Source organism: Nyctereutes procyonoides, unplaced genomic scaffold (genome assembly GCF_905146905.1).
Source record: "Nyctereutes procyonoides isolate TBG_1078 unplaced genomic scaffold, NYPRO_anot_genome, whole genome shotgun sequence".
Taxonomy (NCBI): domain Eukaryota; kingdom Metazoa; phylum Chordata; class Mammalia; order Carnivora; family Canidae; genus Nyctereutes; species Nyctereutes procyonoides.
The window spans coordinates 71,677,918-71,690,030 of NW_026575126.1; the positions used below are offsets into that span (position 1 = coordinate 71,677,918).

Consider the following 12,113-nt stretch of genomic DNA (forward strand, 5'->3'; position numbering starts at 1 on the left):
AGCTCGAATCCTCACGGTATGTTATTGCCCCATTTTACAGAAGTGAACACTGAGTCTCGGGGAGGTAAAGGACTTGTCCGAGTTAGCAACAGGGCAGAAGCTCCTGGCGCCCAGCCAAACCGGGGAAATTGTTGTGTGAATCCAAGAGAGGAACGTGAAATAGCCCTGCAAACTTGTAAACGCCTGGGGTGGGAGAGAGCGCGCCCGGGGTGGGAGTGGGGGGGCGTGGTGAATGACGGCGGGAGCAGGGGTGCGGGGAGAGAGACGGCCTCTAGGCACCCGCCCGGTGCCGGGAGCTCTGGGGTGCCGGAGGCGCGGCTCTGCCGGGGCGCCCGGGGTGCGGCCCGCCCCCTCCCGCCCCACCCCCACCCCCACCCCCAGCGACGCGGCCCCTTTAAGGGCGGGCGGGGCGCCCTCTGGCGGCAGAGCGCGGCGCGCGGCCGGAGCCAGAGCCGGATCCCGGAGCCGGAGCGGAGCGGAGCGGAGCCGGGGCGGAGCGGGCCGAGCGGGCCGAGCCAGCAGCCGAGCTGGGGGCGCGGGCGGGCGGCATGTACCGGGCCCGGGCGGCGCGGGCGGGGCCGGAGCCCGGCAGCCCGGGGCGCTTTGGGATCCTCAGCACCGGGCAGCTCCGGGACCTGCTTCAGGATGAGCCCAAGCTGGACCGGATCGTGCGGCTCAGCAGGAAGGTAGCGCGGGGGGCGCGGGCGGGGGGCGCGGGGGACGGGCCGCGGCCTGCCGGACCTGCCGACCGACCGGAGGGCCGCGCGGGCCGGGCCGTGGGGCCGCGGGAACCGGGCACGTCCGAGTGGGCCCCGCGGAGACGCCGCCGGGGGAGGGGGCGCCCGGAGTCGACCTGGGGCGGGTGGGGCGCAGGAGACCCAGGGAGGCGCCCGTGCACCCCCGGGATGGCCGCGAGGCGTGTCCTCCAGCGGATGCTCCGGGGAGGTGTGTTCCGGGGACAGGGGTTGGCTGTGTTGTGGGGGGCCCTGCCTCGCACAACCACGTTCTGTAGGGCCAGAAAGGGGAGACGCCTTCCATTGGGGAGAATTAGGGGCCTGGGTGACACCTGGGGGCACCTCTGGGGGGGTGTCTGCATTCTAGGGGTGCCAGAGGGGGCTTTGTGGCTTCCGCTGGGGAGGGGTGCTGGAAGCTGAGGCGTGTATTCCGTAGGCCACCATAAGAGAAAGTTGTATATTTCACAGGAGATAGGCCCGGGCTGCCTGTCTGTGGGGGGCAGAAAGGGAAAGTGTTTGTGGGAGGGAGGCGGACAGGAGGGGCATGTGCATCCTATAGGGGACAGATGGAGGGTAGTGCGTTCTCCAGGGGCAGGGAGGGGGGCTTGGCCTCCGACAGACAGAAGGAAGAAGCATTCTCCAGAGCCAGGAGAGAAAGGGGGTCTGCTTTTTGCAAGAGAAGGAAAAGCTGGGAGCAGGTGCTGGGGATCAAGGGGAAGGGGGTGTGTATTCTCCCGGGGTGTGGGGATTCCAGTGGACAGCAGGAGGAAGGGTGAGGAGGAAGAGAGGGTGGCTTGAGGGGGGTGCTGTGCGAGGACAGGGGGAAGACATCACTCTGAGGAGTAAGAGCAGGGGGGAGTGTTTTTGCCACAAACACCTGAGGAGGAAGCAGACAAAGGCCTGGAACGGGAGGCAAGCTGCCCATGCATGGAAAATGGGACAGAGGAGGGCGGGGGACTCCTGAGGGACCTGAGCAGACATATTAATTGAAAAATTAAAAATTAACTAACATTTGTGGAGGCGGTCATCGTTTTCCTCACTTGGTCTCACAACTACCCCACAAGGTGGATGTTTTTAGCTCACTTTGTAGAAGAGGAAACTGAGGCCCAGAGGGGGAGCTCGAGGCAGAGCCCTAACCAGGACTCTTGCGGTCCCTCCACCTGATAGCCCTCCGACTGACGGAAGGCAGGGCTGCTATGCCCAGGTGGCGGTAGGTGAACAGAGGCAGATCCCCTGAGCGGCCCTCTTGGCTCTTCTGTGTTGGCAGTTCCAGGGCCTGCAGCTGGAGCGCGAGGCATGCCTGGCCTCCAACTACGCCCTAGCCAAGGAGAACCTGGCACTGCGGCCCCGCCTGGAGATGGGCCGGGCCGCCCTGGCCATCAAATACCAGGAGCTTCGAGAGGTGGCCGAGAGCTGTGCGGACAAGCTGCAGCGACTGGGTGAGGGATGTCCCTGTGGTGGGCGCAGCAAGCCCTGGGGAAGTGCTAGGCTCTGCCAGCAGGACTTGGGCAGACCTCTTCCCTGGGCAAGTCTTAGGGGTGCTACTCCTAGGAAACAGAGTTGGGGAAGTGAGCAGTCGATGAGCAGAACTGGGTTGGAAAGGCCAGAAGGGGGCCCTGAGTAAGGGAAAAAAAGTGGCCTGGGGGGCTTTAGGGGGCAAAGCCCCTGCTTCCTCTTTTGGGCTACAATGGGGGCAGAACCCCAGGGCGGAGGGGGGGGGGGCACGGTTCACAAACTGATCCCATGGGCAGTGTGCAGATGAGGACCCTGAGGCTCCAGAGAGAGGCACAGAGCCACACACAGGGTAGGTGAGAGTCAGGATGGGCCCTGGGGCTCTGGCCTGTCGGTCCTGGGCGAAGGGCCCTAAGGCAGGAGGTATTTACTCTGTCCCTCTGTGGCCTTCAGAGGAGAGCATGCATCGCTGGAGCCCCCACTGTGCACTGGGCTGGCTGCAAGCTGAGCTGGAAGAGGCTGAGCAGGAGGCTGAGGTGAGAGGAGGGGTGGCGGGGCTTGGGGACAGCAAGGAGGGAGACCCAACCTACTGTCATCGTTATTGTTGCCCCCCCCTTCATTCTTACACTGTGGGGTTGAGAGCTCCTCCTCCAGGAAGCCCACCCTGAGTGCCTGGCCCCTGTAGAGCCTGCTGTGCTGCTGTCGAGCTGTCCTCATTGGACCACAAGGCTCATTGTCCCCACCCGTGAGTATCTCCGCATAGGACAGTGTGGACTGGGTCGGCAGAGGAGCCGGGACTAACTTCTCAGTGCTGGGTCGGGAGCACAATGCTCAGTGAGTCCAAGGAGGTAGGGGAGTTGGGGCCTTGATGAGAGACACCTAATTTTACTCCAAGCGTGTCCCCATCTCTGATTCTGCCTCATCTTCCACCCAGCAGAGGATGTGTGTCCACGGTCACTTGGCAAGTCCCAGGAGGGCCCAGGCTAGAACCCCGGGGGTCCCATCCCCCAGCTATGGGGGGGGTCGTCCCTGGAAGACAGTGGGGCAGGGGAGACGTCCCCAGTGGGGCTCTTCTCCAACTGTCTCTGCCCTCCCCTCCCAGGAGCAGATGGAGCAGCTGCTGCTGGGTGAGCAGAGCCTGGAGGCCTTCCTGCCTGCCTTCCAGCGCGGCCGCGCCCTGGCCCACCTGAGGCGGACCCAGGCGGAGAAGCTGCAGGAGCTGCTGCGGCGCCGGGAGCGGTCTGCCCAGCCGGCTCCCCCTGCTGCTGCAGACCCCCCCAAACCCTTCCCCGCTGCAGCTGTCCAGCCCACAGGGGCCACCCGGGGGCTACCAGCAGTGCCCCGGAGCCTGCCTCCCTTGGACTCCCGCCCAATGCCCCCTCTGAAGGGCTCCCCCGGGTGCCCCCTTGGCCCTGCCCCTCTGCTGAGCCCTCGGCCCTCCCAACCAGAGCCCCCCCACCGGTAGGACCCAGGGTATGGCCCCCCAGTGGGGGGCCCAGACAAACTTGATCTGTGGCTCCTCCTCCTCCCCCCTGCTGCCTGGGTAGGGGGAGGGGCAGGCCCCTCCCCCTGGCCTCAGGCAGGCCCTGGCCCTGGAGGCTGAGCTGGGGAGGAGGGTCACCTGGAAGATGCCCAGAGAGAGGGCCGGAGGTGGGGTGGGCAGGGTGCCTCTGGCGCTGAGGAAGCTCTGCCTTTTTTTTTTTTTCTCTCCCCGGCTGGGGCCTCCCAGGTAACAGGCCAGCCCCAGTGAAAGAACTTTCCTCCTGGGGCCTGGGAAGGTGCCTGCTTCCCCCAGGGGGCCTGACGCACCCTACCACTCCACTGGGCTAGCACAATGCCAAGGCTGACAGGAGCGCTTTCCATCACGTCCTGCTCCTACCTTTCCCCAGTTCTGGGGCCCACCGCCTATGAGCCAGGTGGTCAGGCCCAGCTGCAGGGCCAGGGACACCATGGTCCTGGGGCTACTCTGTGCCCCACTCATGCTCCGGACCCTGGGGCAAGGTAGGCCAGGGGCTCCTGACCTGCACAGATGAGAGTGGGGCATCCCCAGGAAAGACCATTCTGTATTTTTCTGTCCCCGTCTCCTTAGAATGGAACCTTTTTGAGGGCAGGTCCTTGTCTTTGTATGTTCTGTCCCCAGCCCCACCTCCCAGGGGCCGTCAATAAATGTGATGATGAGGATGACGATGCTGCCCGACTTGTCTCTGCTCCTTCAACCAGCCACTCTACTGTTGCAGCCTCCACACTTGACCTCCTGCACTTCCTCCTCTTGAGATGCCCTCCCTTCCTCTCTGCCCAGCCAAAGCCTGGCTGTCCTTCAGGTCCTGCACTGCAGCTACCTCTTCCATGAAGCCTTCTCTGATTACCAACTCCGTGGGAATCTTTCCTACTCTTAACTTCCCAGCACTTGTGGCCAGAAGCATACTCTGCTCCATACTGTTCTCCAACTGCCCATCTATATGCACCTTCTCTTTCTGGGTTGCCTGTAAGCCCAATTGGGATGGTACTTGCTCCTGCTCTGGCCTGCCAAATGACCACTCCACTGAGGGCTGGAGGGGCTTCTATGAGGCTGAAGGTTGTTTTCAGCTAGGGTGAATACTAGGTAGCTACCTTGGCTGATGAGGCTGGGACAAGAAGTGGGGAGAGCAGGAACAGGCCCTGGATCAGCTTAGGTCAAGTCTAATGAGATGGAGCTTGGTAGGGAAGCACGGATAGTCCTACAAACAGAAGGGGGGCGGAGTGCTGTAGAAGCTAATGTGATCTTGGTTCATGTTAATAGAGACAGAACCATCCAGAAAGAGGATAGTATTGGCTTGGCTCTACTTTTCACTGAAATTTTACACTGTAAGAGGAACCCTCCCCAAACTACCACCTTTGGTCTCCTTAGCATGTCCCTAATATGCACGGTGGAAAAGGAGTTTGGGACTAAATCCCAAATAGTTGGGGGATGAATAGTTGGGGGATCTGTCTGAGATCCGTGTGATGGTTGGCCTCCAAACCCACAAGGGCTAGAAATGTAGAGTCAGAGGTCAGAGTCAAGACCAAAGGGTGAAAACCATAGGAAGGATGGGATCTGTCCACAAAGATGTATAAGCAGTGCCTGAGTGACTGCTTGATGGCAGCTGTAGAGATTGAAGCAATGCTTGGAGGGACTGGCCCATTTGAACTTTCCAGAGCTCTCTCAAGTCCAGACAGTCAGATGTACCCCTGCTAGGGATGCAATCAGAGCATGCACGGATAGTGCCCACCTGAGCAGCTCTACCCCACTCTGGTTCTCCTACTGTCCTCACTGCTAGCACTTGAGCTGCTGGAGGTTGAGGGACACCAGAACCACAGGGTACTTGCCTGAGATGAGAGAAGACTGAACAGCTTTGTTAGATCTCCCACATTCTCAGCACAGATGAGGGTAGGTTGGGCCCCTCTTGTCCTGGCTTTCCACTCCCAGTCCCTGCTTCCAGGGTTGTGGTGTATAACCAAAAGGAGAAAAAGTTGAGATTGGGGGTGTCTAAACCTTCCTCCATCATCGTGAATTGGGGAGCAGCCTCTGGAAGGGAGAGGCTAATGTCCACAGCCTAGTAGTTCAGCCTCCCCTCTCCAGGGCAGGTAAGAAGAAAAAGGAATGACCCCAAGGGAGGGACTAGGAAGGGGAAAAAACTGTTTCCAAGGGAACCAGAGGATATCCTTCAGAAGGTCTTACACACCACTCACCCTCCTCAAATAGCTGAAACTGTTTTAGAAAGGGTAAGGAACAAGGCCCTGTAGTATTCAGCTCCAGCATAAAAAAGACTTGAGGTAGGTGGGTACAGATACTGACAGAGTGGAGTGGGCTGTTCTGGGCTATGGGCAAGTTGTTGAGTTGGATGGTTAATAAACTTCATTAACCCGCATGCTTTAAGGTACATGGAATGTTCTGGAAGGTTCCAGACAGTCTGGGCTCTCTCTGGTGCCTAACAAATTCTGGAACTTTCTGTTTCCAAGTTGCAGGACCCCAGGAAACATCCCTGGCTGCAATGCTCTGAGAGAACAAACTTGTACATCAAGGAGCCCCTGAGAAAGGTCCCACCTATTACCAACCACCAGTGTTTTTACAAACCCAAACCAAAAAGTTGTCCAAGTAACAAAACTTCTAACCCTTTTTGATAAAAATAAGGAGTTCCTGCCCTTCAAGAAAGTTTGTTATGTCCACATCTTGTTCAGGAATCACTAGCTTGAGTGTTTTCCTGTTTCCCCCCTTGTTTCTCAAATATAAAACATAATTTGTGGGGGTGGGGGCGGCAATCAAGACCTACCGACCCAAGCAAGCCTGAACCAGAGTGGGCTCAAATCTTTACCACTGAATTGTGATGTGGTCACTGCAAAGCCAGGGCTAACAACTTACCCCTGACCTCACCTCCAAGGTTAGAATCAAACGGTTTGAGATCAAGTTAGAGTAGGTGTTGGTTTCTCCCAATTTATACAAGGATTTTACACAAAAGAATTGATGCAGGAATTGATGGTGTAAGAACTGATGTTACTATATGTACCAAAGGACTTCTGGCTTTGTCCAGGACCTTGCCATTGCTGTAGACTTCTCAAAAGATCTTTCTTGTCCCACAATGAAATAAGCTTTACACTCTCCTTCCCTGGTTAAAAGTGTGAGCTCTCATAATATATGATGTAGCCTAGAGGATCTGCAAACTCAAATGTCTGCAGGGGCTAGGAAGGTCACAGACATGCAAAGCAGTCCATTTCTACAAATAAATATTTCCTTTCTCATTTTTTTTTTGAAAATGCATGGTCCCTTTTTTTCTGTTCTTGACAGACACAGGGCATAGAGAGAGATTTCTCTATTATGAGAAAAATGGCCAATTGTGTAGACCACCTCCCCTCTGTTGGTGGGAGCATGGTGAACTAGGAGCCATGTCCTCTTTAAAAGGCAGATGTTAACAGCTTCTCCCAGGTGGTAGTACGAGTGTGTGAGTGAATACGCTGGCATGTTTTCTCATTTTTTGAGAGAAGTCAGAAATCTAGACTTTTATACAGTCTCCCAAATTTTGAAAGTTGGCTGAAGTTTTTGAAGACACTGTGCCAGCCATGGCCAAACACTGTGTGCAGGTTGGCTGTGTGGCCCCTGGGACCATGAATCTCAGCCCATTCTTGGTCCTCCTGAAACAGGTCTTCTCTTGTCCACTCCCAGAACTGAGAGTGTGAATGCTGAAGGGGCAAAAGCAGGATGGGAGGGCGAGCGCACCTCAAGTCTAGTTAGAGGACCCCAGGTTCAGACAACTTTAAGAGATAGTATTGAGGGGATGCCTGGGTGGCTCAGCAGTTGAGCCTCTGCCTTTAACTCAGGGCAGGATCCTGGAAGTCTGGAATTGAGTCCTGCATTGGGCTCCCTGCAAGGAGCCTGCTTCTCCCTCTGCCTATGTCTCTGTCTCCCTGTCGCTCATGAAAAAAATAAACATAAGCTTAAAAAAAAGACAAAAAAAAAAAAAAAAAGAGAGAGAGAGAGATAGTGGTGAGATTGAGAGTGATGCTATGATCTCACAGCAAACTGTAAAGAGGACCTGCTTCTTAGGGATGATGGCACTGGGTGTTCTCAGTATATGCAAGTTCCCCTGAGGACAAGACTCAGGTCTGTCATCCTCACAAAGTAACTGCTCTGCCCAAGCTGGGCCTAAGAACCAAAAGTACTGAAGGTAGGCAAGGCAGGCCTTCTCCTATGATCCTGATCATAGGCAGGTGGCAGTGTGTGCCCTTGTCACAAGACTGAGGAATTGAGAGGAGGCAAAGACCAGGATAGAGCCCATTCTAGTGCACTATTCAAATTCAAGGCAGTGGATTGAAGAACCACCACCACTTATTAGCTGTCCTGTCTCTCAGCCTCTCTTCCTGGGATCTGGTGACCTTCCAGGAAGGCCTAAGATATACTACCCCCACCCTCCTGCCATTTCCCCAAAAGGAAGTGTGGTGGCCACTCACTTGGGCTCCATCCTTGTGCCTCAGCTTGTGACCATAAAGAATATACATATATATAAGGGACCCTAATGAATATATGTATGTATATGTTATAAATTATACACACACACACACTCATATATAGTGCCCAAATAGATGGACAACTCATTAGTCTAAGGTACGCTACTCTTTTTTTTTTTTTCTTAAATATTTTATTTATTCATGAGAGAGAGAGAGACAGGCAGAGGGAGAAGCAGGCTCCATGCAGGGAGCCCAATATGGGACTCAATCCCGAGTCTCTAGGATCAGGCCCTGGGCTGAAGGCTGCGCTAAACTGAGCCCGAGCTGAGCCACCTGGGCTGCCCAAAGGTAGGCTATTCTTAACTGATCTTGGCTCATGCTAGCATTAAGGAAGGCAAGGTGCACTGACTGAATAAAATGCCAGAACCTTAGAAGGGAAGCACGAAATCCTACTCAGTGCTGAGATCTGTAAAGGATCATTTCACCCAGGAATAAACAAAGGGCAACAAAGGGCAAAGTTGGCTCAGGAGGAATAAAGTCCTGATCAAGTCCAAAGACAGTATATCACAATTGCCTATACAAGCACACATTTGACTGCTGTCTTATTGTCCATCTCTCCCCATTAGGACTTGTGTGTGCTGCTCACTCAGCCTCATACTGTACTTGCAACCCCATTCTCACCACAATACAGCCCAAGGCAGGCTCTTATCCTTCTTGGTCTGAGGTCCAACTTTCAAGGAAGTTTTGGTTTAGTCTGTGATCAAAAGGAGAAAAAGGACTAAAGTTGAACATGTCCGAGCCTTCCTCCACTATCAGGAATTGGGCAGCAGCCCTTAGAAGTCAGGGGATAATGTCTATGGCCTGGTTCAGCCTCTCCTTCCCAGGGCAAGTGAGAAACAGAGAGGAACAACCTGAGGCAATCTTGGGGGGTGGGGGATAGTTGGGAAGGGAGAATACCATGGGAACCAGTTTAGAGGTCCTTCAACATCTCCTCTTCCAAAAAGAGCCCAGGTTCTGTTTCAAGGAGAGTAGTGAGTGGGAACTTAAAGAGTTCAGCTCTGGACTGGAAAACAAACAAACAAACAAACAAACAACCTGAGGCAGGCAGGATGGCACTATAAGAATAGCTTGGTTCTAGGCCTAAAAAGAGGCTTACAATTGGATGATTAATAAACTTTATTGACTACCCAGATTAAAGTAGCATGGAATGTTCCAGAAGCTTCACAGAGTCTTCCCACTCCCACAACCTTCTGGAACTTTCTATCTACCTCTATGTTCTGGGGCCCCAGGGAATGTTCTTGCCTTTGATATTCACTGCAAGAAAACAAACTTGAGGCAGCTACATCAAGGAGCCCATTAGAATACCACTATTATATACCAATAGTGCTTTTACAACCAAACCCCGCTAAGAACCCCAATCGTTTTTGATAGAAATTCTCATAGAATCCTGCCCCAAGGACACTGCTGTGCACCCAGCTGCTTGGTTGAGATTCAGGTTTCTGTACCTTTTACAGGGCTGAACACTTCCTGTTGTTTGTATTTCAAAAAGAACTTGCTTTCCAAATATGAAACATAGTAACATTAAATGTTCTTTTTAAAAGTACATATGCCCCTCCCCCCAAGTCAAGGCTAGCTGAGCCACCAAGTCCGAATCCAAAGTGGGCTCAAATCTTTACCACTGAATTGTATGGTCACTGAAAGTACTAAGAGTTTGCCCCGGACCTACTAGGCTAGAATCAAATTGTTTCCAAGACACGAGGCTGAACTAGCTGTGGCGTTATCCTAATTACAAGGATTTCACAAGAGCCGGAATTCTTATTAATATACCAAAGCACCTCTGGGTTTGTTTAGAACCTACACTTCTGTCCTCACTCTTGTGGTAGATCTCTTGCAAAGGTTTTCCTATTTGTACAGCTTTACACTTAGCCGTAGGGCATAAATGCCTGAGCAGCTAAATCTCACAGCCAACATGTACACCATGTGCAAGGACACAGAGTGGAGAGCCTGACTACTACTGCTCCAGCCAAGTGACGACCAACTGCTTAGCTTGACTTAGAAACTGAGAGAGAAAAAAGCTTCAGCCAGGGCTCTGAATAAAGAACCAGGCTTCCAGCACATTCCTCCAGTCCCTTAGAAGTACCATTTACTCCAAACTCAAGCAGCCAGGTTTCGAGGACTTGCCATGTGGGGCTAAACAAAAGGACAGGCCACATTCCCAGTTTGTTGACCTCAAACTCCCAGTTTTTTGCTGCTTCTGGGAGGGGATGGGCTGCACAGTTAGTGATGGGCCTGGCTAGCAGAGCAGTGACTAGGAGACAGGCCTACTCTACTGCCTCAAAGATAAACCTGCTTTGCTAACATCATGTTTTAATCACTGAGCCCATTAGGATTATGGATAGTAAAGTGTGACAGACCTCAAGGGAGCAAATGATTTGTTCCTTTGCTGCCATGCCCACAGTAGTAGTTTCTCTGAGGTCATGCATTAGATAAGTACAAGCACAGGAACAGCCCCTTCCTTACGTGGGGTGACCTTGCTTTCCCACTCCCACATGCCACCAGCAGAAGGGGGAGTGGGGTCTGGGGCTGATCACACAAGAATGGCCAGGTTTCCAAAGATCATATTCTTACCCTACACCAGGTCTCACCTGTGGCTGGGGAACTCACAGAAAGACAAGGTTCGTACAACCCCAGAATTTTTCTTTTGGCAGCCAACAATTGGTCACATTGCACGGTTCAAGGTTACACAGGAGCCCCACGGTACAAACGTGGGGCGGGAGCAGACCATTCTTGCTCAGAGCTTTACAATAGAGCCAGAGCAAGTGTTCCAGAAGTTGACAACTTCAGGAAGGCAACCTCTGGAAGCAGGCAACCAAGGGACTCCAGAAAACCCTCCACTCTCGGGATTTCGGGACTCTTCTTCTTGGGGCCTGTTTCTCTGCCACTGAAACGCCTTCTTTTCCGGGCCGTAGGGGAGGGACGCGCAGGTGGATGGCTAAGCCTGGCGGGCGGGGACGAGGAAGGAAGAGCATCAGTTCCTTCGGACCCCAGCAGAGGTAGACTATGGAAGGCAAGGGGTTCAAGAAGACAGGAAAGGCCATTTTCTTGGGGCCAGCTGGGGGCTGCTCCCCTTCCTCCCATCTCTGATTAGAAACGAAAGCCCAGGATGATGAAGGCCGTGAGGAGAAGGAACACAAAAGTCGTGTCTCGGGTCTCGTCCCAGCGGAAGCCCTTCTTGGCCCGCTCCTCCTGCTGCCTGCGCAGGGCCTCTCGCCGGGCCCTCTGGCGCCGCTCGCGCTCCAGCTGCTCCCCGTAGTGCGCTTGGTAAAAGGCGTCGAAGTCGAACATGGTGCGGCTGGCGCCGGTCGCGGCCTGACCGGGGCCGTGGGCTCGAGAGGCAGGTGGCGGGGCGCGCGGCGAGCCGGCGTCGCCGGCGGGCGCCCTGGAGGGCCGGACACCAGGTCCGCGCAGGTCCTCGTCGCTGAGCAAGCCGCGGTCATACTTGCGACGCAGAGTGGCACTGCCCAGCACCACGTAGGCCTGAGAGATGCGCGTGAAGCGCTCGGCAGCTTCGGCGCTCCCCGAGTTGCGATCCGGGTGGTACAGGAAGCTCTGCCGGTAGTAGGCCGCCTTGATTTGCGCTTGCGTGGCCGTGGAGGGGACGCCGAGCAGCTCATAGAGCGCCGTGCGCGAGTATGGTCTGTCGCCCTGGGAATAAGTCCTCACATCTATGCCCAGGCCGGATCCCGGGTTCTGTGGAGCGCTCGGCAGCAGCCACAACCTCCACAGTAACTGCCGCGACCACCTCAGACCGCGCTTGGCTGCCATCTTGAAAGGACGCCATGCGGGCGGTGCAAGACGAACTGGCCAATGGGAGGCGCGTGTTGGTCGCAGCGCGTTGGCCCTGTAGCCAATCGAGTAAGGCAGGAGGCGGGGAGAGGGGCGGAGCATGCGTGCTAAGAGGCGGGCGTG

At 55.0% G+C, this 12,113-nt stretch overlaps 2 protein-coding genes across 2 annotated transcripts; one reads left to right on the top strand and one right to left on the bottom strand.

The window, feature by feature from the left end:
- Positions 1-501: 501 nt before the first annotated feature.
- VPS37D (VPS37D subunit of ESCRT-I) lies at positions 502-4,361 on the top strand. Its single transcript, XM_055340315.1, has 4 exons — positions 502-686; positions 2,002-2,173; positions 2,640-2,722; positions 3,289-4,361. The coding sequence occupies exons 1-4, from the start codon at positions 549-551 to the stop codon at positions 3,649-3,651; spliced, it is 756 nt and encodes a 251-aa protein (XP_055196290.1). The 5' UTR covers positions 502-548; the 3' UTR covers positions 3,652-4,361.
- Positions 4,362-9,302: 4,941 nt separating this feature from the next.
- On the bottom strand, positions 9,303-11,982 carry DNAJC30 (DnaJ heat shock protein family (Hsp40) member C30). The gene has a single exon (XM_055340316.1). The coding sequence runs from the start codon at positions 11,967-11,969 to the stop codon at positions 11,289-11,291; it is 681 nt and encodes a 226-aa protein (XP_055196291.1). The 5' UTR covers positions 11,970-11,982; the 3' UTR covers positions 9,303-11,288.
- Positions 11,983-12,113: the final 131 nt, after the last annotated feature.